The 27,768-nt window shown below is 44.0% G+C and overlaps 1 protein-coding gene across 1 annotated transcript in view; it reads left to right on the forward strand.

The window, feature by feature from the left end:
* LOC143786374 (gamma-crystallin M1-1) overlaps positions 1 to 26,486 on the forward strand; it is a 46,246-nt gene extending 19,760 nt beyond the window's left edge. The window contains exon 3 of the mRNA XM_077275713.1: positions 26,090 to 26,486. Coding sequence (XP_077131828.1) covers positions 26,090 to 26,371 — 282 coding nt within the window. The 3' untranslated portion in view covers positions 26,372 to 26,486. The remainder of the gene's footprint in view (positions 1 to 26,089) is intronic.
* The last annotated feature ends 1,282 nt before the right edge of the window (positions 26,487 to 27,768 follow it).

The following is a 27,768-nucleotide window of genomic DNA, read 5'->3' on the forward strand; positions in this document are numbered from 1 at the left end:
ACACTTTTCTGGAATCAGGCCTTCTTGCCCTATGTTACACATTTCTGGAATCAGGCCTTCTTGCCCTATATTACACATTTCTGGAATCAGGCCTTCTTGCCCTATGTTACACATTTCTGGAATCAGGCCTTCTTGCCCTATGTTACACATTTCTGAAATCAGGCCTTCTTGCCCTATGTTACACATTTCTGGAATCAGGCGTTCTTGCCCTATGTTACACATTTCTGGAATTACACCTTCTTGAACTATGTTACACGTTTCTGGAATCAGGCCTTCTTGCCCTATGTTACACATTTCTGAAATCAGGCCTTCTTGCCCTATGTTACACATTTCTGGAATCAGGCCTTCTTGCCCTATGTTAGACATTTCTGGAATCAGGCCTTCTTGCCCCATGTTACACATTTCTGGAATCAGGCCTTCTTGCCCCATGTTACACATTTCTGGAATCAGGCCTTCTTGCCCTATGTTACACATTTCTGGAATTACGCCTTCTTGTCCTATGTTACACATTTCTGGAATCAGACCTTCTTGCCTTATGTTACACATTTCTGGAATCAGGCCTTCTTGCCCTATGTGACACATTTCTGGAATCAGGCCTTCTTGCCCTATGTTACACATTTCTGGAATTAGGCCTTCTTGCCCTATGTTACACATTTCTGGAATCAGGCCTTCTTGCCCTATGTTGCACATTTCTGGAATCAGGCCTTCTTGCCCCTATGTTACACATTTCTGGAATTACGCCTTCTTGTCCTATGTTACACATTTCTGGAATCAGACATTCTTGCCTTATGTTACACATTTCTGGAATCAGGCCTTCTTGCCCTATGTGACACATTTCTGGAATCAGGCCTTCTTGCCCTATCTTACACATTTCTGGAATCAGGCCTTCTGGCCCCATGTTACACATTTCTGGAATCAGGCCTTCTTGCCCTATGTTACACATTTCTGGAATCAGGCCTTCTTGCCCTATGTTAAACATTTCTGGAATCAGGCGTTCTTGCCCTATGTTACACATTTCTGGAATTACGCCTTCTTGCCCCATGTTACACATTTCTGGAATCAGGCCTTCTTGCCCTATGTTACACATTTCTGGAATTACGCCTTCTTGTCCTATGTTACACATTTCTGGAATCAGGCCTTCTAGCCCTATGTTACACATTTCTGGAATCAGGCCTTCTAGTCCTATGTTACACATTTCTGGCATCAGGCCTTCTTGCCCCATGTTACACATTTCTGGAATCAGGCCTTCTTGCCCTATGTTACACATTTCTGGAATCAGGCCTTCTTGCTCCTTGTTACACATTTCTGGAATCAGGCCTTCTTGCCCCATGTTACACATTTCTGGAATCAGGCCTTCTTGCCCTATGGTACACATTTGTGGAATCAGGCCTTCTTGCCCTATGCTACACATTTCTGGAATCAGGCCTTCTTGCCCTATGTTACACATTTCTGGAATTACGCCTTCTTGTCCTATGTTACACATTTCTGGAATCAGACCTTCTTGCCTTATGTTACACATTTCTGGAATCAGGGCTTCTTGCCCTATGTGACACATTTCTGGAATCAGGCCTTCTTGCCCTATCTTACACATTTCTGGAATCAGGCCTTCTGGCCCCATGTTACACATTTCTGGAATCAGGCCTTCTTGCCCCATGTTACACATTTCTGGAATCAGGCCTTCTTGCCCTATGTTAAACATTTCTGGAATCAGGCGTTCTTGCCCTATGTTACACATTTCTGGAATTACGCCTTCTTGCCCCATGTTACACATTTCTGGAATCAGGCCTTCTTGCCCTATGTTACACATTTCTGGAATCAGGCCTTCTTGCCCTATGTTACACATTTCTGGAATCAGGCCTTCTTGCCCTATGTTACACATTTCTGGAATTACGCCTTCTTGCCCCATGTTACACATTTCTGGAATTACGCCTTCTTGCCCTATGTTACACATTTCTGGAATCAGGCCTTCTTGCCCTATGTTACACATTTCTGGAATCAGGCCTTCTTGCCCTATGTTACACATTTCTGGAATCAGGCCTTCTTGCCCTATGTTACACATATCTGGAATCAGACCTTCTTGCCCTATGTTACACATTTCTGGAATCAGGCTTTCTTGCCCTAGGTTACACATATCTGGAATCAGGCATTCTTGCCCTATGTTAGACATTTTTGGAATCAGACCTTCTTGCCCCATGTTACACATTTCTGGAATCAGGCGTTCTTGCCCTATGTTACACATTTCTGGAATCAGGCCTTCTTGCCCTATGTTACACATTTCTGGAATCAGGCCTTCTTGCCCTATGTTACACATTTCTGGAATCAGGCCTTCTTGCCCCATGTTACACATTTCTGGAATCAGGCCTTCTTGCCCCATGTTACACATTTCTGGAATCAGGCCGTCTTGCCCTATGTTACACATTTCTGGAATCAAGCCTTCTTGCCCCATGTTACACATTTCTGGAATCAGACCTTCTTGCCCTATATTACACATTTTTGGAATCAGGCCTTCTTGCCCTATGTTACACATTTCTGGAATCAGGCCTTCTTGCCCTATGTTACACATTTCTGGAATCAGGCCTTCTTGACCTATGTTACACATTTCTGGAATCCGACCTTCTTGCCCTATATTACACATTTCTGGAATCAGGCCTTCTAGTCCTATATTACACATTTCTGGCATCAGGCCTTCTTGCCCCATGCTACACATTTCTGGAATCAGGCCTTCTTGCCCCATGTTACACATTTCTGGAATCAGACCATTTTGCCCTATGTTACAAATTTCTGGAATCAGGCCTTCTTGCCCTATGTTACACATTTCTGGAATCAGGCCTTCTTGCCCTATGTTACACATTTCTGGAATCAGGCCTTCTTGCCCTATGTTACACATTTCTGGAATCAGGCCTTCTTGCCCTATGTTCCACATTTCTGGAATTAAGCCTTCTTGACCTATGTTACACATTTCTGGAATCAGGCCTTCTTGCCCCATTTTACACATTTCTGGAATCAGGCCTTCTTGCCCCATGTTACACATTTCTGGAATTAGGCCTTCTTGCCCTATGTTACACATTTCTGGAATCAGGCCTTCTTGCCCTATGTTACACATTTCTGGAATCAGGCCTTCTTGCCCTATGTTACACATTTCTGGAATTACGCCTTCTTGTCCTATGTTACACATTTCTGGAATCAGACCTTCTTGCCTTATGTTACACATTTCTGGAATCAGGCCTTCTTGCCCTATGTGACACATTTCTGGAATCAGGCCTTCTTGCCCTATCTTACACATTTTTGGAATCAGGCCTTCTGGCCCCATGTTACACATTTCTGGAATCAGGCCTTCTTGCCCTATGTTACACATTTCTGGAATCAGGCCTTCTTGCCCTATGTTAAACATTTCTGGAATCAGGCGTTCTTGCCCTATGTTACACATTTCTGGAATTACGCCTTCTTGTCCTATGTTACACATTTCTGGAATCAGGTCTTCTTGCCCTATGTTACACATTTCTGGCATCAGGCCTTCTAGTCCTATGTTACACATTTCTGGAATCAGGCCTTCTTGCCCCATGTTACACATTTCTGGAATCAGGCCTTCTTGCCCTATGTTACACATTTCTGGAATCAGGCCTTCTTGCTCCTTGTTACACATTTCTGGAATCAGGCCTTCTTGCCCCATGTTACACATTTCTGGAATCAGGCCTTCTTGCCCTATGGTACACATTTGTGGAATCAGGCCTTCTTGCCCTATGCTACACATTTCTGGAATCAGGCCTTCTTGCCCTATGTTACACATTTCTGGAATTACGCCTTCTTGTCCTATGTTACACATTTCTGGAATCAGACCTTCTTGCCTTATGTTACACATTTCTGGAATCAGGCCTTCTTGCCCTATGTGACACATTTCTGGAATCAGGCCTTCTTGCCCTATCTTACACATTTCTGGAATCAGGCCTTCTGGCCCCATGTTACACATTTCTGGAATCAGGCCTTCTTGCCCTATGTTAAACATTTCTGGAATCAGGCGTTCTTGCCCTATGTTACACATTTCTGGAATTACGCCTTCTTGCCCCATGTTACACATTTCTGGAATCAGGCCTTCTTGCCCTATGTTACACATTTCTGGAATTACGCCTACTTGTCCTATGTTACACATTTCTGGAATCAGGCCTTCTTGCCCTATGTTACACATTTCTGGAATCAGGCCTTCTTGCCCTATGTTACACATTTCTGGAATCAGGCCTTCTTGCCCTATGTTACACATTTCTGGAATCAGACCTTCTTGCCCCATGTTACACATTTCTGGAATCAGGCGTTCTTGCCCTATGTTACATATTTCTGGAATTACGCCTTCTTGAACTATGTTACACATTTCTGGAATCAGACCTTCTTGCCCTATGTTACACATTTCTGGAATCAGGCCTTCTTGCCCTATGTTACACATTTCTGGAATCAGGCCTTCTTGCCCTATATTACACATTTCTGGAATCAGGCCTTCTTGCCCTATGTTACACATTTCTGGAATCAGGCCTTCTTGCCCTGTGTTACACATTTCTGGAATTAACCCCTTAATCCCATATGACGTACTATACCGTCGAGGTGGGGTGGGCCTTAATTCCCGGTGACGGTATAGTACGTCATACGCGATCGGCCGCGCTCACGGGGGGAGCGCGGCCGATCGCGGCCGGGTTTCGGCTGCATATCGCAGCTGACATCCGGCACTATGTGCCAGGAGCGGTCACGGACCGCCCCCGGCACATTAACCCCCGGCACACCGCGATCAAACATGATCGCGGTGTACCGGCGGTACAGGGAAGCATCGCGCAGGGAGGGGGCTCCCTGCGGGCTTCCCTGAGACGATCGGTACAAGGTGATGTACTCACCTCGTACCGAACGTCTTCTCCCTGCAGGCCCCGGATCCAAAATGGCCGAGGGGCTGTATCCGGGTCCTGCAGGGAGCACTTCCGGGTCTGTGCACACTATCAGATCTGCGATCTGTGATGTCCCCCCCGGGACAAAGTAAAAAAGTAAAAAAAAAAATTTCCACATGTGTAAAAAAAAAAAATAATAATTCCTAAATAAATAATAATAAAAAAAAAAATATTATTCCCATAAATACATTTCTTTATCTAAAAAAAACAAACAAAAACAATAAAAGTACACATATTTAGTATCGCCGCGTCCGTAACGACCCAACCTATAAAACTGGCCCACTGGTTAACCCCTTCAGTAAACACCGTAAGAAAAAAAAAAAAAAACGAGGCAAAAAACAACGCTTTATTACCATACCGCCGAACAAAAAGTGGAATAACACGCGATCAAAAAGACGGATATAAATAACCATGTTACCGCTGAAAACGTCATCTTGTCCCGCAAAAAACGAGCCGCCATACAGCATCATCAGCAAAAAAATAAAAAAGTTATAGTCCTCAGAATAAAGCGATGCCAAAATAATTATTTTTTCTATAAAATAGTTTTTATCGTATAAAAGCGTCAAAACATAAAAAAATGATATAAATGAGGTATCGCTGTAATCGTACTGACCCGACGAATAAAACTGCTTTATCAATTTTACCAAGCGCAGAACGGTATAAACGCCTCTCCAAAAAGAAATTCATGAATAGCTGGTTTTTGGTTATTCTGCCTCACAAAAATCGGAATAAAAAGTGATAAAAAATGGTCACGTGTCCGAAAATGTTACCAATAAAAACGTCAACTCGTCCCGCAAAAAACAAGACCTCACATGACTCTGTGGACCAAAATGTGGAAAAATTATAGGTCTCAAAATGTGGAGACGCAAAAACTTTTTTGCTATAAAAAGCGTCTTTTAGTCTGGTTTCACACTTGCGTTTTTATCTGCATGCGTTTTTTAAAAAAACCGCATGTGTGAAAAAATGCATGTAAACGCGGTAAAACGCATGCGTTTTTATAGAAAAACACAAGAAAACAAGAAAAAAACAAAAAACCCTAACCCTACCCCTAACCCTACCCCTAACCTGAAATACGTGGCACTGAAATACGTGGCACTGAAATATACGTTTATATACGTATATACGTATATAAGTGCCACGTATATAAGTGGCCACGTATTTAAGTGGCCACGTATTTAAGTGCCACGTATTTAAGTGCCACGTATTTAAGTGCCACGTATTTACGTGCCACGTATTTACGTGCCACGTATTTACGTGCCACGTATTTTTCAGTGCCTGAAATACGTGGCACTGAAATACGTGGCACTGAAATATCGTGGCACTGAAATATCGTGGCACTGAAATATCGTGGCACTGAAGTATTTACGTGCCACGTATTTTTCAGTGCCTGAAATACGTGGCACTGAAATACGTGGCACTGAAATACGTGGCACTGAAATATTGTGGCACTGAAATATCGTGGCACTTAAATACGTGGCACTTAAATACGTGGCACTTATATACGTTGCACTTATATACGTGGCACTTATATACGTGGCACTTATATACGTGGCACTTATATACGTGGCACTTATGACTGTCAGAAAATGTTCAGTAAACGGTTAGGGGTAGGGTTTCCGGTAGAATTGGGGAGTTTCCACTGTTCAGGCACATCAGGGGCTCTCCAAACGCGACATGGCGTCCAATCTCAATTCCAGCCAATTCTGCGTTGAAAAAGTAAAACAGTGCTCCTTCCCTTCCGAGCTCTCCCGTGCGTCCAAAAAGGGGTTTACCCCAACATATGGGGTATCAGCGTACTAGGGACAAATTGAACAACAACTTCTGGGGTCCAAGTTCTCTTGTTATCCTTGGGAAAATAAAAATTTGGGGGGCTAAAAATCATTTTTGTGGGAAAAAAAATATGTTTTATTTTCACGGCTCTGCGTTGTAAACTGTAGTGAAACACTTGGGGGTTCAAAGTTCTCACAACACATCTAGATAAGTTCCTTGGGAGGTCTAGTTTCCAATATGGGGTCACTTGTGGGGGGTTTGTACTATTTGGGTACATCAGGGGCTCTGCAAATGCAACGTGACGCCTGCAGACCAATCCATTTAAGTCTGCATTCCAAATGGCGCTCCTTCCCTTCCGAGCTCTGTCATGCGCCCAAACAGTGGTTCCCCCCCACATAGGGGGTATCAGCGTACTCAGGACAAATTGGACAACAACTTTTAGGGTCCAATTTATCCTGATACCCTTGTGAAAATACAAAACTGGGGGCTAAAAAATCATTTTTGTGAAAAAGAAAAATAATTTTTATTTTCACGGTTCTGCGTTATAAACTGTAGTGAAACACTTGGGGGTTCAAAGTTCTCACAACACATCTAGATAAGTTCCTTGGGGGGTCTAGTTTCCAATATGGGGTCACTTGTGGGGGGTTTGTACTGTTTGGGTACATCAGGGGCTCTGCAAATGCAACGTAACGCCTGCAGACCAATCCATTTAAGTCTGAATTCCAAATGGCGCTCCTTCCCTTCCGAGCTCTGTCATGCGCCCAAACAGTGGTTCCCCCCCACATAGGGGGTATCAGCGTACTCAGGACAAATTGGACAACAACTTTTAGGGTCCAATTTATCCTGATACCCTTGTGAAAATACAAAACTGGGGGCTAAATTTCATTTTTGTGAAAAAAAAAAAAAAATTATTTTCACGGCTCTGCGTTATAAACTGTAGTGAAACACTTGGGGTTCAAAGTTCTCACAACACATCTAGATAAGTTCCTTGGGGGGTCTAGTTTCCAATATGGGGTCACTTGTGGGGGGTTTGTACTGTTTGGGTACATCAGGGGCTCTGCAAATGCAACGTGACGCCTGCAGACCAATCCATTTAAGTCTGCATTCCAAATGGCGCTCCTTCCCTTCCGAGCTCTGTCATGCGCCCAAACAGTGGTCCCTCCCCACAAATGGGGTATCAGCGTACTCCAGACAAATTGGACAACAACTTTTGGGGTCCAATTTATCCTGATACCCTTGTGAAAATACAAAACTGGGGGCTAAAAAATCATTTTTGTGAAAAAAAAAAATAATTTTTATTTTCACGGCTCTGCGTTATAAACTGTAGTGAAACACTTGGGGGTTCAAAGCTCTCAAAACACATCAAGATAAGTTCCTTAGGGGGTCTACTTTCCAAAATGGTGTCACTTGTGGGGGGGTTTAATGTTTAGGCACATCAGGGGCTCTCCAAACGCAACATGGCATCCCATCTTAATTCCAGTCAATTTTGCATTGAAAAGTAAAATAGCGCTTCTTCCCTTCTGAGCTCTGCTATGCGCCCAAACAATGGTTTACACCCACATATGGGGTATCGTCGTACTCAGGACAAATTGCACAACAACTTTTGTGGTCTAATTTCTTCTCTTACCCTTGGGGAAATAAAAAAATGGGGGTGAAAAGATCATTTTTGTGAAAAAATATGATTTTTTATTTTTACGGCTCTGCATTATAAACTTCTGTGAAGCACTTGTTGGGTCAAAGTGCTCAACACACATCTAGATAAGTTCCTTAAGAGGTCTACTTTCCAAAATGGTGTCACTCGTGGGGGGTTTCAATGTTTAGGCACATTAGGGGCTCTCCAAACGCAACATGGCGTCCCATCTCAATTCCAGTCAATTTTGCATTGAAAAGTCAAATGGCGCTCCTTCCCTTCTGAGCTCTGCCCTGCGCCCAAACAATGGTTTACACCCACATATGGGGTATCAGTGTACTCAGGACAAATTGCACAACAATTTTTGGGGTCCAATTTCTTCTCTTACCCTTGGGAAAATAAAAAATTGGGGGTGAAAAGATCATTTTTGTGAAAAAATATGATTTTTTATTTTTACGGCTCTGCATTATAAACTTCTGTAAAGCACTTGTTGGGTCAAAGTGCTCACCACACATCTAGATAAGTTCCTTAGGGGGTCTACTTTCCAAAATGGTGTCACTTGTTAGGGGTTTCAATGTTTAGGCACATCAAGGGCTCTCTAAATGCAACATGGCGTCCCATCTCAATTCCAGTCAATTTTGCATTGAAAAGTCAAATGGCGCTCCTTCCCTTCCGAGCTCTGCCCTGCGCCCAAACAATGGTTTACACCCACATATGGGGTATCAGCGTACTCAGGACAAATTGCACAACAATTTTTGGGGTCCAATTTCTTCTCTCACCCTTGGGAAAATAAAAAATTGGGGGTGAAAAGATAATTTTTGTGAAAAAATATGATTTTTTATTTTTACGGCTCTGCATTATAAACTTCTGTAAAGCACTTGTTGGGTCAAAGTGCTCACCACACATCTAGATAAGTTCCTTAGGGGGTCTACTTTCCAAAATGGTGTCACTTGTGGGGGGTTTCAATGTTTAGGCACATCAGGGGCTCTCGAAATGCAACATGGCGTCCCATCTCAATTCCAGTCAATTTTGCATTGAAAAGTCAAATGGCGCTCCTTTGCTTCCAAGCTCTGCCATGCGCCCAAACTGTGGTTTACCCCCACATATGGGGCATCAGCGTACTCAGGACAAATTGTACAACAACTTCTGGGGTCTATTTTCTCCTGTTACCCTTGGTAAAATAAAACAAATTGGAGCTGAAATAAATTTTGTGTGAAAAAAAGTTAAATGTTCATTTTTATTTAAACATTCCAAAAATTCCTGTGAAACACCTGAAGGGTTAATAAACTTCTTGAAAGTGGTTTTGAGTACCTTGAGGGGTGCAGTTTTTAGAATGGTGTCACACTTGGGTATTTTCTATCATATAGACCCGTCAAAATGACTTCAAATGAGATGTGGTCCCTAAAAAAAAATGGTGTTGTAAAAATGAGAAATTGCTGGTCAACTTTTAACCCTTATAACTCCGTCACAAAAAAAAATTTTGGTTCCAAAATTGTGCTGATGTAAAGTAGACATGTGGGAAATGTTATTTATTAAGTATTTTGTGTGACATATGTCTGTGATTTAAGGGCATAAAAATTCAAAGTTGGAAAATTGCAAAATTTTCAAAATTTTCGCCAAATATTCGTTTTTTTCACAAATAAACGCAAGTTATATCGAAGAAATTTTACCACTGACATGAAGTACAATATGTCACGAGAAAATAGTGTCAGAATCGCCAAGATCCGTTGAAGCGATCCAGAGTTATAACCTCATAAAGGGACAGTGGTCAGAATTGTAAAAATTGGCCCGGTCATTAACGTGCAAACCACCCTCGGGGCTTAAGGGGTTAAGCCTTCATGCCCCATGTTACACATTTCTGGAATCAGGCCTTCTTGCCCCATGCTACACATTTCTGGAATCAGGCCTTCTTGCCCTATGTTACACATTTCTGGAATCAGGCCTTCTTGCCCTATGTTGCACATTTCTGGAATTACGCCTTCTTGTCCTATGTTACACATTTCTGGAATCAGGCCTTCTTGCCCCATGCTACACATTTCTGGAATCAGGCCTTCTTGCCCTATGTTACACATTTCTGGAATTACGCCTTCTTGTCCTATGTTACACATTTCTGGAATCAGGCCTTCTTGCCCTATGTTACACATTTCTGGAATCAGGCCTTCTAGTCCTATGTTAAACATTTCTGGAATCAGGCCTTCTTGCTCCTTGTTACACATTTCTGGAATCAGGCCTTCTTGCCCCATGTTACACATTTCTGGAATCAGGCCTTCTTGCCCTATGGTACACATTTGTGGAATCAGGCCTTCTTGCCCTATGCTACACATTTCTGGAATCAGGCCTTCTTGCCCTATGTTACACATTTCTGGAATTACGCCTTCTTGTCCTATGTTACACATTTCTGGAATCAGACCTTCTTGCCTTATGTTACACATTTCTGGAATCAGGCCTTCTTGCCCTATGTGACACATTTCTGGAATCAGGCCTTCTTGCCCTATCTTACACATTTCTGGAATCAGGCCTTCTGGCCCCATGTTACACATTTCTGGAATCAGGCCTTCTTGCCCTATGTTACACATTTCTGGAATCAGGCCTTCTTGCCCTATGTTAAACATTTCTGGAATCAGGCGTTCTTGCCCTATGTTACACATTTCTGGAATTACGCCTTCTTGCCCCATGTTACACATTTCTGGAATCAGGCCTTCTTGCCCTATGTTACACATTTCTGGAATTACGCCTACTTGTCCTATGTTACACATTTCTGGAATCAGGCCTTCTTGCCCTATGTTACACATTTCTGGAATCAGGCTTTCTTGCCCTAGGTTACACATATCTGGAATCAGGCATTCTTGCCCTATGTTAGACATTTCTGGAATCAGACCTTCTTGCCCCATGTTACACATTTCTGGAATCAGGCGTTCTTGCCCTATGTCACACATTTCTGGAATTACGCCTTCTTGAACTATGTTACACATTTCTGGAATCAGACCTTCTTGCCCTATGTTACACATTTCTGGAATCAGGCCTTCTTGCCCTATGTTACACATTTCTGGAATCAGGCCTTCTTGCCCTATATTACACATTTCTGGAATCAGGCCTTCTTGCCCTATGTTACACATTTCTGGAATCAGGCCTTCTTGTCCTATGTTACACATTTCTGGAATCAGGCCTTCTTGTCCTATGTTACACATTTCTGGAATCAGACCTTCTTGCCCTATATTACACATTTCTGGAATAAGGCCTTCTAGTCCTATGTTACACATTTCTGGCATCAGGCCTTCTTGCCCCATGTTACACATTTCTGGAATCAGGCCTTCTTGCCCTATGTTACACATTTCTGGAATCAGGCCTTCTTGCTCCTTGTTACACATTTCTGGAATCAGGCCTTCTTGCCCCATGTTACACAATTCTGGAATCAGGCCTTCTTGCCCTATGGTACACATTTCTGGAATCAGGCCTTCTTGCACTATGGTACACATTTCTGGAATCAGGCCTTCTACCCCTATGTTGCACATTTCTGGAATCAGGCCTTCTTCCCCTATGTTACACATTTCTGGAATCAGGCCTTCTTGCCCTATGTCACACATTTCTGGAATCAGGCCTTTTTGTCCTATCTTATGTTACACATTTCTGGAATCAGGCCTTCTTGCCCCATGTTACACATTTCTGGAATCAGGCCTTCTTGCCCTATGTTACACATTTCTGGAATCAGGCCTTCTTGCCCTATGTTACACATTTCTGGAATCAGACCTTCTTGCCCTATGTTACACATTTCTGGAATTAGGCCTTCTTGCCCTATGTTACACATTTCTGGAATCAGGCCTGTTGTGAATTTGCTTTTTGCTCCCTCTAGTGGTTACTAGTTTTTTGACTCTGGTTTTTCTGTCATTCCTTTTATCCGCACCTGGGTCGTTAGTTAGGGGTGTTGCTATATAAGCTCCCTAGACCTTCAGTTCAATGCCTGGCAACGTAGTTATCAGAGCTAGTCTGCTGTGCTCTTGTCTACTGATCCTGGTTCCAGTTATATCAGCTAAGTTTGCCTTTTGCTTTTTGCTATTTGTTTTGGTTTTGTATTTTTGTCCAGCTTGTTCCAAATCTATATCCTGACCTTTGCCGGAAGCTCTAGGGGGCTGGTGTTCTCCCCCCGGACCGTTAGACGGTTCGGGGGTTCTTGAATTTCCAGTGTGGATTTTGATAGGGTTTTTGTTGACCATATAAGTTACCTTTCTTTATTCTGCTATCAGTAAGCGGGCCTCTCTGTGCTAAACCTGGTTCATTTCTGTGTTTGTCATTTCCTCTTACCTCACCGTTATTATTTGTGGGGGGCTTCTATCCAGCTTTGGGGTCCCCTTCTCTGGAGGCAAGAAAGGTCTTTTGTTTTCCTCTACTAGGGGTAGCTAGATTCTCCGGCTGGAGCGTGTCATCTAGAATCAACGTAGGAATGATCCCCGGCTACTTCTAGTGTTGGCGTTAGGAGTAGATATATGGTCAACCCAGTTACCACTGCCCTATGAGCTGGATTTTTGTATTCTGCAGACTTCCACGTACCTCTGAGACCCTCGCCATTGGGGTCATAACAGTTTGCCAGGCCAGTATTAAATGTTTAATGCGTTGCAGAAGAGGGATTATAAGAAAGAAGATTCTGAGTTTTTTTTTTTTTTTTCTTTCTTCTTCCCCTTTACCTCAGAGTGGCTATGCTTGCTGCAGACATGAATGTCCAGACCTTGATTACAAGTGTGGACCAGCTGGCTACTCGTGTGCAGGGCATACAAGACTATGTTATCAGAAATCCTAGGTCAGAACCTAAAATACCGATTCCTGAACTGTTTTCCGGAGACAGGTTTAAGTTTAGGAATTTTGTGAATAATTGTAAATTGTTTTTGTCCCTGAGACCCTGTTCATCTGGAGACTCTGCTCAGCAAGTAAAAATAGTTATTTCGTTCTTACGGGGCGACCCTCAGGATTGGGCTTTTTCGCTGGCGCCAGGAGATCCGGCATTGGCTGATATTGATGCGTTTTTTCTGGCGCTCGGTTTACTTTATGAGGAACCCAATCTTGAGATTCAGGCAGAAAAGGCCTTGCTGGCTATGTCTCAGGGGCAGGACGAGGCTGAAGTGTATTGCCAAAAATTTCGGAAATGGTCCGTGCTGACACATTGGAACGAGTGTGCACTGGCCGCTAATTTTAGAAATGGCCTATCTGAAGCCATTAAGAATGTTATGGTGGGTTTTCCCATTCCCACAGGTCTCAATGATACTATGGCACTGGCTATTCAAATTGACCGGCGGTTGCGGGAGCGCAAAACCGCAAATTCCCTCATGGTGTTGTCTGAACAGACACCTAATTCGGTGCAATGTGATAGAAAAACCGCAAATTCCCTCATGGTGTTGTCTGAACAGACACCTGATTTAATGCAATGTGATAGAATCCTGACTAGAAATGAGCGGAAAATTCATAGACGCCGGAATGGCTTGTGCTACTACTGTGGTGATTCTACACATGTTATCTCAGCATGCTCTAAACGTATAGCTAAGGTTGTTAGTCCTGTCACCGTTGGTAATTTGCAACCTAAATTTATTCTGTCTGTAACTTTGATTTGCTCACTGTCGTCTTATCCTGTCATGGCGTTTGTAGATTCAGGTGCTGCCCTGAGTCTTATGGATCTGTCATTTGCTAAGCACTGTGGTTTTACTCTTGAACCATTAGAAAATCCTATTCCTCTTAGGGGTATTGATGCTACACCATTGGCAGCAAATAAACCGCAGTATTGGACTCAGGTTACCATGTGCATGACTCCTGAACACCGCGAGGTGATACGTTTCCTGGTTTTACATAAAATGCATGATTTGGTTGTTTTAGGGCTGCCATGGTTACAGACCCATAATCCAGTCCTGGACTGGAAGGCTATGTCAGTCTCAAGTTGGGGCTGTCGTGGTATTCATGGGGATTCCCTGCCTGTGTCTATTGCTTCTTCTACGCCTTCGGAAGTTCCGGAGTATTTGTCTGATTATCAGGATGTCTTCAGTGAGTCTGAGTCCAGTGCACTGCCTCCTCATAGGGACTGTGACTGTGCTATAGATTTGATCCCAGGCAGTAAGTTTCCTAAGGGAAGACTGTTTAATCTGTCGGTACCTGAACATACCGCTATGCGTTCATATATCAAGGAGTCTCTGGAGAAAGGACATATTCGTCCGTCTTCTTCCCCCCTTGGTGCGGGATTCTTTTTTGTGGCAAAAAAGGACGGATCTTTGAGACCTTGTATTGATTATCGGCTTTTAAATAAGATCACTGTCAAATTTCAGTATCCTTTACCGCTGTTGTCTGACTTGTTTGCCCGGATTAAAGGTGCCAAGTGGTTCACCAAGATAGACCTTCGTGGTGCGTACAACCTTGTGCGCATTAAGCAAGGTGATGAATGGAAAACCGCATTCAATACGCCCGAAGGTCATTTTGAGTACTTGGTGATGCCTTTTGGGCTCTCCAATGCGCCTTCAGTTTTTCAGTCCTTTATGCATGACATTTTCCGGAAATATCTGGATAAATTTTTGATTGTTTATCTGGATGATATTTTGGTTTTTTCTGATGATTGGGATTCGCATGTGGAGCAGGTCAGGTTGGTCTTTAAAATTTTGCGTGAAAATTCTTTGTTTGTCAAGGGCTCAAAGTGTCTCTTTGGTGTACAGAAGGTTCCCTTTTTGGGGTTCATTTTTTCCCCTTCTGCTGTGGAGATGGACCCAGTCAAGGTCCGAGCTATTCTTGATTGGACTCAGCCCTCGTCGGTTAAGAGTCTTCAGAAGTTCTTGGGTTTCGCTAACTTCTACCGTCGTTTTATCGCTAATTTTTCTAGCATTGTGAAACCGTTGACGGATATGACCAAGAAGGGCTCCGATGTAGCTAACTGGGCTCCTGCTGCCGTGGAGGCTTTCCAGGAGTTGAAGCGCCGGTTTACTTCGGCGCCTGTTTTGTGCCAGCCCGATGTCTCACTTCCCTTTCAGGTTGAGGTGGATGCTTCAGAGATTGGAGCAGGGGCCGTTTTGTCGCAGAGAGGCCCTGGTTGCTCTGTTATGAAACCTTGTGCCTTTTTCTCCAGGAAGTTTTCGCCTGCCGAGCGAAATTATGATGTGGGCAATCGGGAGTTGTTGGCCATGAAATGGGCATTTGAGGAGTGGCGTCATTGGCTCGAGGGTGCTAAGCATCGTGTGGTGGTCTTGACTGATCACAAAAATCTGATGTATCTCGAGTCTGCTAAACGCCTTAATCCGAGACAGGCCCGCTGGTCATTGTTTTTCTCCCGCTTTGATTTTGTTGTCTCGTATTTACCAGGTTCAAAGAATGTGAAGGCCGATGCTCTTTCTAGGAGCTTTGTGCCTGATGCTCCTGGAGTCGCTGATCCTGTTGGTATTCTTAAAGATGGAGTTATCTTGTCAGCTATTTCTCCGGATCTGCGACGTGTGTTGCAGAGATTTCAGGCTGATAGGCCTGAGTCTTGTCCACCTGACAGACTGTTTGTCCCGGATAAATGGACCAGCAGAGTCATTTCCGAGGTTCATTCCTCGGTGTTGGCAGGTCACCCGGGAATTTTTGGCACCAGAGATCTGGTGGCCAGGTCCTTTTGGTGGCCTTCCTTGTCAAGGGCTGTGCGGTCATTTGTGCAGTCCTGTGGGACTTGTGCTCGAGCTAAGCCTTGCTGTTCTCGTGCCAGCGGTTTGCTCTTGCCCTTGCCTGTCCCGAAGAGACCTTGGACACATATCTCCATGGATTTCATTTCTGATCTTCCGCTATCTCAGGGCATGTCCGTTATCTGGGTGATATGTGATCGCTTCTCCAAGATGGTCCATTTGGTTCCTTTGCCTAAGCTGCCTTCCTCTTCCGATCTGGTTCCTGTGTTTTTCCAGAACGTGGTTCGTTTGCACGGCATCCCTGAGAATATTGTGTCAGACAGAGGATCCCAGTTCGTTTCCAGGTTCTGGCGATCCTTTTGTAGTAGGATGGGCATTGATTTGTCGTTTTCGTCTGCTTTCCATCCTCAGACTAATGGACAGACGGAGCGAACCAATCAGACTTTGGAGGCTTATTTGAGGTGTTTTGTCTCTGCTGATCAGGACGATTGGGTGACATTCTTGCCGTTGGCTGAGTTTGCCCTTAATAATCGGGCTAGTTCCGCCACCTTGGTTTCGCCTTTTTTCTGCAACTCTGGTTTCCATCCTCGCTTTTCTTCGGGTCATGTGGAGCCTTCTGACTGTCCTGGGGTGGATTCTGTGGTAGATAGGTTGCAGCGGATCTGGAATCATGTGGTGGACAACTTGAAGTTGTCACAGGAGAGGGCTCAGCGCTTTGCCAACCGCCGCCGCGGTGTGGGTCCCCGACTACGCGTTGGGGATTTGGTATGGCTTTCTTCCCGCTTTGTTCCTATGAAGGTCTCCTCTCCCAAATTTAAACCTCGTTTTATTGGGCCTTACAAGATATTGGAAATCCTTAATCCTGTATCTTTTCGTCTGGATCTTCCTGTGTCGTTTGCTATTCACAATGTATTTCATAGGTCCTTGTTGCGGCGGTACATTGTGCCTGTAGTTCCTTCTGCTGAGCCTCCTGCTCCGGTGTTGGTTGAGGGCGAGTTGGAGTACGTGGTGGAGAAGATCTTGGATTCTCGCCTCTCCAGGCGGAGGCTTCAGTACCTGGTCAAGTGGAAGGGCTATGGTCAGGAGGATAATTCCTGGGTGGTCGCCTCTGATGTTCATGCGGCCGATTTAGTTCGTGCCTTTCATGCCGCTCATCCTGATCGCCCTGGTGGTCGTGGTGAGGGTTCGGTGACCCCTCACTAAGGGGGGGGTACTGTTGTGAATTTGCTTTTTGCTCCCTCTAGTGGTTACTAGTTTTTTGACTCTGGTTTTTCTGTCATTCCTTTTATCCGCACCTGGGTCGTTAGTTAGGGGTGTTGCTATATAAGCTCCCTAGACCTTCAGTTCAATGCCTGGCAACGTAGTTATCAGAGCTAGTCTGCTGTGCTCTTGTCTACTGATCCTGGTTCCAGTTATATCAGCTAAGTTTGCCTTTTGCTTTTTGCTATTTGTTTTGGTTTTGTATTTTTGTCCAGCTTGTTCCAAATCTATATCCTGACCTTTGCTGGAAGCTCTAGGGGGCTGGTGTTCTCCCCCCGGACCGTTAGACGGTTCGGGGGTTCTTGAATTTCCAGTGTGGATTTTGATAGGGTTTTTGTTGACCATATAAGTTACCTTTCTTTATTCTGCTATCAGTAAGCGGGCCTCTCTGTGCTAAACCTGGTTCATTTCTGTGTTTGTCATTTCCTCTTACCTCACCGTTATTATTTGTGGGGGGCTTCTATCCAGCTTTGGGGTCCCCTTCTCTGGAGGCAAGAAAGGTCTTTTGTTTTCCTCTACTAGGGGTAGCTAGATTCTCCGGCTGGAGCGTGTCATCTAGAATCAACGTAGGAATGATCCCCGGCTACTTCTAGTGTTGGCGTTAGGAGTAGATATATGGTCAACCCAGTTACCACTGCCCTATGAGCTGGATTTTTGTATTCTGCAGACTTCCACGTACCTCTGAGACCCTCGCCATTGGGGTCATAACACAGGCCTTCTTGCCCTATGTTACACATTTCTGGAATCAGGCCTTCTTGCCCTATGTTACACATTTCTGGAATCAGGCCTTCTTGCCCCATGTTACACATTTCTGGAATCAGGCCTTCTTGCCCTATGTTACACATTTCTGGAATCAGGCCTTCTTGCCCTATGTTACACATTTCTGGAATCAGGCCTTCTTGCCCTATGTTACACATTTCTGGAATTAAGCCTTCTTGACCTATGTTACACATTTCTGGAATCAGGCCTTCTTGCCCCATTTTACAAATTTCTGGAATCAGGCCTTCTTGCCCTATGTTACACATTTCTGGAATCAGGCCTTCTTGCCCTATGTTACACATTTCTGGAATCAGGCCTTCTTGCCCTATGTTACACATTTCTGGAATCAGGCCTTCTTGCCCTATGTTACACATTTCTGGAATTACGCCTTCTTGTCCTATGTTACACATTTCTGGAATCAGGCCTTCTTGCCCTATGTTACACATTTCTGGAATTACGCCTTCTTGTCCTATGTTACACATTTCTGGAATCAGACCTTCTTGCCTTATGTTACACATTTCTGGAATCAGGCCTTCTTGCCCTATGTGACACATTTCTGGAATCAGGCCTTCTTGCCCTATCTTACACATTTCTGGAATCAGGCCTTCTGGCCCCATGTTACACATTTCTGGAATCAGGCCTTCTTGCCCTATGTTACACATTTCTGGAATCAGGCCTTCTTGCCCTATGTTAAACATTTCTGGAATCAGGCGTTCTTGCCCTATGTTACACATTTCTGGAATTACGCCTTCTTGCCCCATGTTACACATTTCTGGAATCAGGCCTTCTTGTCCTATGTTACACATTTCTGGAATCAGACCTTCTTGCCCTATATTACACATTTCTGGAATAAGGCCTTCTAGTCCTATGTTACACATTTCTGGCATCAGGCCTTCTTGCCCCATGTTATACATTTTTGGAATCAGGCCTTCTTGCCCTATGTTACACATTTCTGGAATCAGGCCTTCTTGCTCCTTGTTACACATTTCTGGAATCAGGCCTTCTTGCCCCATGTTACACAATTCTGGAATCAGGCCTTCTTGCCCTATGGTACACATTTCTGGAATCAGGCCTTCTTGCACTATGGTACACATTTCTGGAATCAGGCCTTCTACCCCTATGTTGCACATTTCTGGAATCAGGCCTTCTTCCCCTATGTTACACATTTCTGGAATCAGGCCTTCTTGCCCTATGTCACACATTTCTGGAATCAGGCCTTTTTGTCCTATCTTATGTTACACATTTCTGGAATCAGGCCTTCTTGCCCCATGTTACACATTTCTGGAATCAGGCCTTCTTGCCCTATGTTACACATTTCTGGAATCAGGCCTTCTTGCCCTATGTTACACATTTCTGGAATCAGACCTTCTTGCCCTATGTTACACATTTCTGGAATTAGGCCTTCTTGCCCTATGTTACACATTTCTGGAATCAGGCCTTCTTGCCCTATGTTACACATTTCTGGAATCAGGCCTTCTTGCCCTATGTTACACATTTCTGGAATCAGGCCTTCTTGCCCCATGTTACACATTTCTGGAATCAGGCCTTCTTGCCCTATGTTACACATTTCTGGAATCAGGCCTTCTTGCCCTATGTTACACATTTCTGGAATCAGGCCTTCTTGCCCTATGTTACACATTTCTGGAATTAAGCCTTCTTGACCTATGTTACACATTTCTGGAATCAGGCCTTCTTGCCCCATTTTACAAATTTCGGGAATCAGGCCTTCTTGCCCTATGTTACACATTTCTGGAATCAGGCCTTCTTGCCCTATGTTACACATTTCTGGAATCAGGCCTTCTTGCCCTATGTTACACATTTCTGGAATCAGGCCTTCTTGCCCTATGTTACACATTTCTGGAATTACACCTTCTTGTCCTATGTTACACATTTCTGGAATCAGGCCTTCTTGCCCTATGTTACACATTTCTGGAATTACGCCTTCTTGTCCTATGTTACACATTTCTGGAATCAGACCTTCTTGCCTTATGTTACACATTTCTGGAATCAGGCCTTCTTGCCCTATGTGACACATTTCTGGAATCAGGCCTTCTTGCCCTATCTTACACATTTCTGGAATCAGGCCTTCTGGCCCCATGTTACACATTTCTGGAATCAGGCCTTCTTGCCCTATGTTACACATTTCTGGAATCAGGCCTTCTTGCCCTATGTTAAACATTTCTGGAATCAGGCGTTCTTGCCCTATGTTACACATTTCTGGAATTACGCCTTCTTGCCCCATGTTACACATTTCTGGAATCAGGCCTTCTTGCCCTATGTTACACATTTCTGGAATTACGCCTACTTGTCCTATGTTACACATTTCTGGAATCAGGCCTTCTTGCCCTATGTTACACATTTCTGGAATCAGGCCTTCTTGCCCTATGTTACACATTTCTGGAATCAGGCCTTCTTGCCCTATGTTACACATTTCTGGAATCAGACCTTCTTGCCCCATGTTACACATTTCTGGAATCAGGCGTTCTTGCCCTATGTTACACATTTCTGGAATTACGCCTTCTTGAACTATGTTACACATTTCTGGAATCAGACCTTCTTGCCCTATGGTACACATTTCTGGAATCAGGCCTTCTTGCCCTATGTTACACATTTCTGGAATTACGCCTTCTTGTCCTATGTTACACATTTCTGGAATCAGACCTTCTTGCCTTATGTTACACATTTCTGGAATCAGGCCTTCTTGCCCTATGTGACACATTTCTGGAATCAGGCCTTCTTGCCCTATCTTACACATTTCTGGAATCAGGCCTTCTGGCCCCATGTTACACATTTCTGGAATCAGGCCTTCTTGCCCCATGTTACACATTTCTGGAATCAGACCTTCTTGCCCTATGTTACACATTTCTGGAATCAGGCCTTCTTGCCCTATGTTACACATTTCTGGAATCAGGCCTTCTTGCCCTATCTTACACATTTCTGGAATCAGGCCTTCTTGCCCTATGTTACACATTTCTGGAATTAAGCCTTCTTGACCTATGTTACACATTTCTGGAATCAGGCATTCTTGTCCTATGTTACACATTTCTGGAATCGGACCTTCTTGCCTTATGTTACACATTTCTGGAATCAGGCCTTCTTGCCCTATGTGACACATTTCTGGAATCAGGCCTTCTTGCCCTATGTTACACATTTCTGGAATCAGACCTTCTTGCCCTATGTTACACATTTCTGGAATTAGGCCTTCTTGCCCTATGTTACACATTTCTGGAATCAGGCCTTCTTGCCCTATGTTACACATTTCTGGAATCAGGCCTTCTTGCCCTATGTTACACATTTCTGGAATCAGGCCTTCTTGCCCCATGTTACACATTTCTGGAATCAGGCCTTCTTGCCCTATGTTACACATTTCTGGAATCAGGCCTTCTTGCCCTATGTTACACATTTCTGGAATCAGGCCTTCTTGCCCTATGTTACACATTTCTGGAATTAAGCCTTCTTGACCTATGTTACACATTTCTGGAATCAGGCCTTCTTGCCCCATTTTACAAATTTCTGGAATCAGGCCTTCTTGCCCTATGTTACACATTTCTGGAATCAGGCCTTCTTGCCCTATGTTACACATTTCTGGAATCAGGCCTTCTTGCCCTATGTTACACATTTCTGGAATCAGGCCTTCTTGCCCTATGTTACACATTTCTGGAATTACGCCTTCTTGTCCTATGTTACACATTTCTGGAATCAGACCTTCTTGCCTTATGTGACACATTTCTGGAATCAGGCCTTCTTGCCCCATGTTACACATTTCTGGAATCAGGCCTTCTTGCCCTATGTTACACATTTCTGGAATCAGGCCTTCTTGCCCCATGTTACACATTTCTGGAATCAGGCCTTCTTGCCCTATGTTACACATTTCTGGAATCTGGCCTTCTTGCCCTGTGTTACACATTTCTGGAATTAAGCCTTCTTGCCCCATGCTACACATTTCTGGAATCAGGCCTTCTTGCCCCATGTTACACATTTCTGGAATCAGACCATTTTGCCCTATGTTACAAATTTCTGGAATCAGGCCTTCTTGCCCTATGTTACACATTTCTGGAATCAGGCCTTCTTGCCCTATGTTACACATTTCTGGAATCAGACCTTCTTGCCTTATGTTACACATTTCTGGAATCAGGCCTTCTTGCCCTATGTGACACATTTCTGGAATTAGGCCTTCTTGCCCTATGTTACACATTTCTGGAATCAGGCCTTCTTGCCCTATGTTACACATTTCTGGAATCAGGCCTTCTTGCCCTATGTTACACATTTCTGGAATTACGCCTTCTTGTCCTATGTTACACATTTCTGGAATCAGACCTTCTTGCCTTATGTTACACATTTCTGGAATCAGGCCTTCTTGTCCTATGTGACACACTTCTGGAATCAGGCCTTCTTGCCCTATCTTACACATTTCTGGAATCAGGCCTTCTGGCCCCATGTTACACATTTCTGGAATCAGGCCTTCTTGCCCTATGTTACACATTTCTGGAATCAGGCCTTCTTGCCCTATGTTAAACATTTCTGGAATCAGGCGTTCTTGCCCTATGTTACACATTTCTGGAATTACGCCTTCTTGCCCCATGTTACACATTTCTGGAATCAGGCCTTCTTGCCCTATGTTACACATTTCTGGAATTACGCCTAATTGTCCTATGTTACACATTTCTGGAATCAGGCCTTCTTGCCCTATGTTACACATTTCTGGAATCAGGCCTTCTTGCCCTATGTTACACATTTCTGGAATCAGGCCTTCTTGCCCTATGTTACACATTTCTGGAATCAGACCTTCTTGCCCCATGTTACACATTTCTGGAATCAGGCGTTCTTGCCCTATGTTACACATTTCTGGAATTACGCCTTCTTGAACTATGTTACACATTTCTGGAATCAGACCTTCTTGCCCTATGTTACACATTTCTGGAATCAGGCCTTCTTGCCCTATGTTACACATTTCTGGAATCAGGCCTTCTTGCCCTATATTACACATTTCTGGAATCAGGCCTTCTTGCCCTATGTTACACATTTCTGGAATCAGGCCTTCTTGCCCCGTGTTACACATTTCTGGAATTAAGCCTTCTTGCCCCATGTTACACATTTCTGGAATTAAGCCTTCTTGCCCCATGTTACACATTTCTGGAATCAGGCCTTCTTGCCCTATATTACACATTTCTGGAATCAGGCCTTCTTGCCCTATGTTACACATTTCTGGAATCAGGACTTCTTCCCCTATGTTACACATTTCTGGAATCAGGCCTTCTTGACCTATGTTACACATTTCTGGAATCAGACCTTCTTGCCCTATATTACACATTTCTGGAATAAGGCCTTCTAGTCCTATGTTACACATTTCTGGCATCAGGCCTTCTTGCCCCATGTTACACATTTCTGGAATCAGGCCTTCTTGCCCTATGTTACACATTTCTGGAATCAGGCCTTCTTGCTCCTTGTTACACATTTCTGGAATCAGGCCTTCTTGCCCCATGTTACACATTTCTGGAATCAGGCCTTCTTGCCCTATGGTACACATTTCTGGAATCAGGCCTTCTTGCCCTATGGTACACATTTCTGGAATCAGGCCTTCTTCCCCTATGTTACACATTTCTGGAATCAGGCCTTCTTCCCCTATGTTACACATTTCTGGAATCAGGCCTTCTTGCCCTATGTCACACATTTCTGGAATCAGGCCTTCTTGCCCTATGTTACACATTTCTGGAATTAGGCCTTCTTGCCCTATGTTACACATTTCTGGAATCAGACCTTCTTGCCCTATGTTACACATTTCTGGAATCAGGCCTTCTAGTCCTATGTTACACATTTCTGGCATCAGGCCTTCTTGCCCCATGTTACACATTTCTGGAATCAGGCCTTCTTGCCCTATGTTACACATTTCTGGAATCAGACCATTTTGCCCTATGTTACACATTTCTGGAATCAGGCCATTTTGCCCTGTGTTACACATTTCTGGAATCAGGCCTCCTTGCCCTATGTTACACATTTCTGGAATCAGGCCTTCTTGCCCCATGTTACACATTTCTGGAATCAGACCTTCTTGCCCTATGTTACACATTTCTGGAATCAGACCTTCTTGCCCTATGTTACACATTTCTGGAATCAGGCCTTCTTGCCCTATGTTACACATTTCTGGAGTCAGACCTTCTTGCTCCTTGTTACACATTTCTGGAATCAGGTCTTCTTGCCCTATGCTACACATTTCTGGAATCAGGCCTTCTTGTCCTATGTTACACATTTCTGGAGTCAGACCTTCTTGTCCTATGTTACACATTTCTGGAATCAGACCTTCTTGCCCTATGTTACACATTTCTGGAATCAGGCCTTCTTGCCCCATGTTACACATTTCTGGAATCAGACCTTCTTGCCCTATGTTACACATTTCTGGAATCAGACCTTCTTGCCCTATGTTACACATTTCTGGAATCAGGCCTTCTTGCCCTATGTTACACATTTCTGGAGTCAGACCTTCTTGCTCCTTGTTACACATTTCTGGAATCAGGTCTTCTTGCCCTATGCTACACATTTCTGGAATCAGGCCTTCTTGCCCTATGTTATAATACTCTCAGATTATATAGCAAAAACCTGCTGATAGAGTCCCTTTAAACGATGCATTATAGTGACCCAGCCATTATACTGATGTTTCCTGAACCATCGTCAGCATGAATCAGAGCCTGTCTGTGTGATTTTAGTCAGGTATACTTTGCTGCGAAAAGCTGCAGATTTGCAAGGAAAAGTTGGGCAGGGGTTATAACCTGATGTGGCCCCCAGCAAGAGCATATCCCTGCCCACAATGGCGCTGATCATGCTGCATGTGGTTCAGGCAGCATGAATCTAACGACAGGTTCCCTTTACCATATATCATACCACTGTTATATTCTGCCTCGTCTTGTGTCCGTCACTGATAACGTGCACTCTGATACTCTGCACCATTTGCAGTACCGGCTTATGCTTTCAGTAATTTATTACAAGGTCTCCATAATTTCCATGGTTACTCTTTATCTTTTACTTTTGTTACATATTGAATGTAAGGCTGAAGTCTACCTCCTGGGATCTATAGTGCACACCTCTGGTGTAAGCCTGTGAGACATACCACTGAATACACAGAGCCACAAACATTACCATAGGCTCGCATGCTAATTGAAAATGAAGGGCTGATAGGCAATATACTTTCTTCGTGCTGCGTCTTTGTATGGAATAGCAATATGGACTTCTGCTACTCCATAAAGCTGAAGAAGTGTGAATTCAGCCTAAGGTGTTAAGTGCACTGCAGAGCCACATAAATGGGACCGGAGAGGGGGCATCTGGAGCCCCTACGGCACTGACCTAACAAGCTTGGAGTTTGCCTACAATGAGACCGTGCTGTGGAGATAATGCACCTTATACGCATAACTTCTATAGAGAAATAAGCCTGCTATACAGCATGCCACAATGAGCAGAACGCACAGCTGCATCGCGGCCTACAGATTTCTAGCGGCATTGTATCATTGATCTCTAGTAGTCTAATATGTGTAATGGCTGCATGCCTGTGCCCTAACAAGTATATCTATATGGTAATTGCATTTGCTCTATTGATATAAATTTACCTATAGCTTCTTTGGAAGATGAAACAATATTTGTTATTAACTTTCCACAAATGTAATTGTTATAGAGTATTTTTCCTACAGTGTTAAAAGGGTTGTCCACCATTGGGCACTTTCTTTTTACTTAAATTCATACATTTTGGATTAAAAATCATTTTTGCAATTGGGTTTTAATAACATTTGCCCCATTCGCTTTCTGTATTCTCCATGTTGCAGCTGACTGCAGAATGAGTTAACTGAGGCTCTATCACTGAACTCACTCCGATAGTACAATGGAGAGAAGATAACCTTTTATTTGTCTATTTTTTAGCTCCTCTCAGCTAATTTAGGACTACAGACCACATGAAAAGTAATTGTGCAGGGAAACAAAGAGTCTGTAAAAGCAAAACAGGGCGACATTTTTATTGAAACTGAAGTGCAAAAACTAGTATTGGCACCAAACACTGGCATTTAATTATAAAGAGTCCCCAATGGTAGACAACCACTTTAGTAATGATCTAGAAAAATATTGATAATAATTGAATTTGTTTTTCTTCACAGCATTTGGCATTGAGCGTTCATAAAATTAGAGTTTATGAAAGAGATGATTGCAAAGGAGAAATGATGGAGTTTATGGAAGATTGTCCAAATATATATGATCGCTTTTGCTCCCATGAAATCCATTCTTGCAAAGTATTAGATGGCCACTGGATATTCTATGAACTTCCTAACTACAGAGGCAAGCAGTATTTGCTGAGACCTGGCGATTATAAGAGGTTCACTGACTGGGGTTCCTCAACTGCCAAGGTTGGATCTTTCCGACGTGTGTTGGAACTATATTGAGGATAACCCGCATGTTGCCTCATAATAAAAGGAATGACAAACACGATTTGAGTGATTTATCCTTTACTCATAATTAAACCGTCACTGTTATTTCAATACACTTATGCTCATTAAATTGTTAATGTATCCACTTTGTTAATTACATTTTTTTTACCCAATATGTTGATTTTTTAATTAAATGCTTTAACCTCTTAGCGCCGCAGCCCATTTTCCTTTTTGCGTTTCTGTTTTTTTGCTCCCCTTCTTAGGCCGGTTTCACACGTCAGTGTCTCCAGTACGTGAGGTGACAGTTTCCTCACGTACCGGATCCACTGACATACTTAGACCCATTAAAATCAATGCATCTGTGCAGATGTCATTGTTTTTTTGCGGTCCGTGTCTCCGTGTGCCAAACACGGAGACATGTCAGTGTTCGTGGGAGCACACGTATTACACAGACCCATTAAAGTCAATGGGTCCGTGTAAAACACGGACCTCACATGGACGTTCTCCGTGTGCGGTCCCTGTGGCGTGCAGGAGACAGCGCTTCAGTAAGCGCTGTCCCCCCCACATGGTGCTGAAGCCGCGATTCATATCTTCTGTGCAGCAGCGTTTGCTGCATAGAAGATATGAATAATAGTGTTTAAATGAAAGATCTACCTGTCCGCAGCCCCCCCACCCCCTGTGCGCCCCCCCCGCTGTTCAGAAAATACTCACCCGCTCCCACGTTGGCTTTCGCTGCTTCCTGGTCTGGCCGCGGCTTCTACTGTATGCGGTCACGTGGGGCCGCTCATTTACAATCATGAATAGTCGGCTCCGCCCCTATGGGAGGTGGAGCCGCCTATTCATGACTGTAAATGAGCGGCCCCATGTGACCGCATACAGTGGAAGCCACGGCCAGACCAGGAAGGAGCGACAGCCAACGAGGGATGCGGGTGAGTATTTTCTGAAGAGCGGGGGGGGCGCACAGGGGGTGGGAGGGCGGCGGACAGGTAGATCTTTCATTTAAACACTATTATTCATATCTTCTATGCAGCAAACGCTGCTGCACAGAAGATATGAATCGCAGCTTCAGCACGATGCAGGGGACAGCGCTAAACTTTAGCGCTGTCTCCTGCACGCTCCGTGTGGTACCCACTCGCCACACGGGCGGCACACGTGTGCCGCACGTATGGCCTACGTGAGCTCACGGGCACACGGACACGGATAACTCCGGTACCGATTTTTTCCGGTACCGGAATTATCTGGACGTGTGGGACAGCCCTTACCGGAGCCATAACTTTTATATTTTTCCGTCAATATGGCCATGTGAGGGCTTGTTTTTTGTGGGACAAGTTGTATGTTTGAACAACGCCATTGGTTTTACCATATCATGTATTCGAAAATGGGAAAACATTCCAAGTGAAGTGAAATTGCAA

This window comes from Ranitomeya variabilis, chromosome 7, assembly GCF_051348905.1.
Source record: "Ranitomeya variabilis isolate aRanVar5 chromosome 7, aRanVar5.hap1, whole genome shotgun sequence".
Lineage (NCBI taxonomy): Eukaryota > Metazoa > Chordata > Amphibia > Anura > Dendrobatidae > Ranitomeya > Ranitomeya variabilis.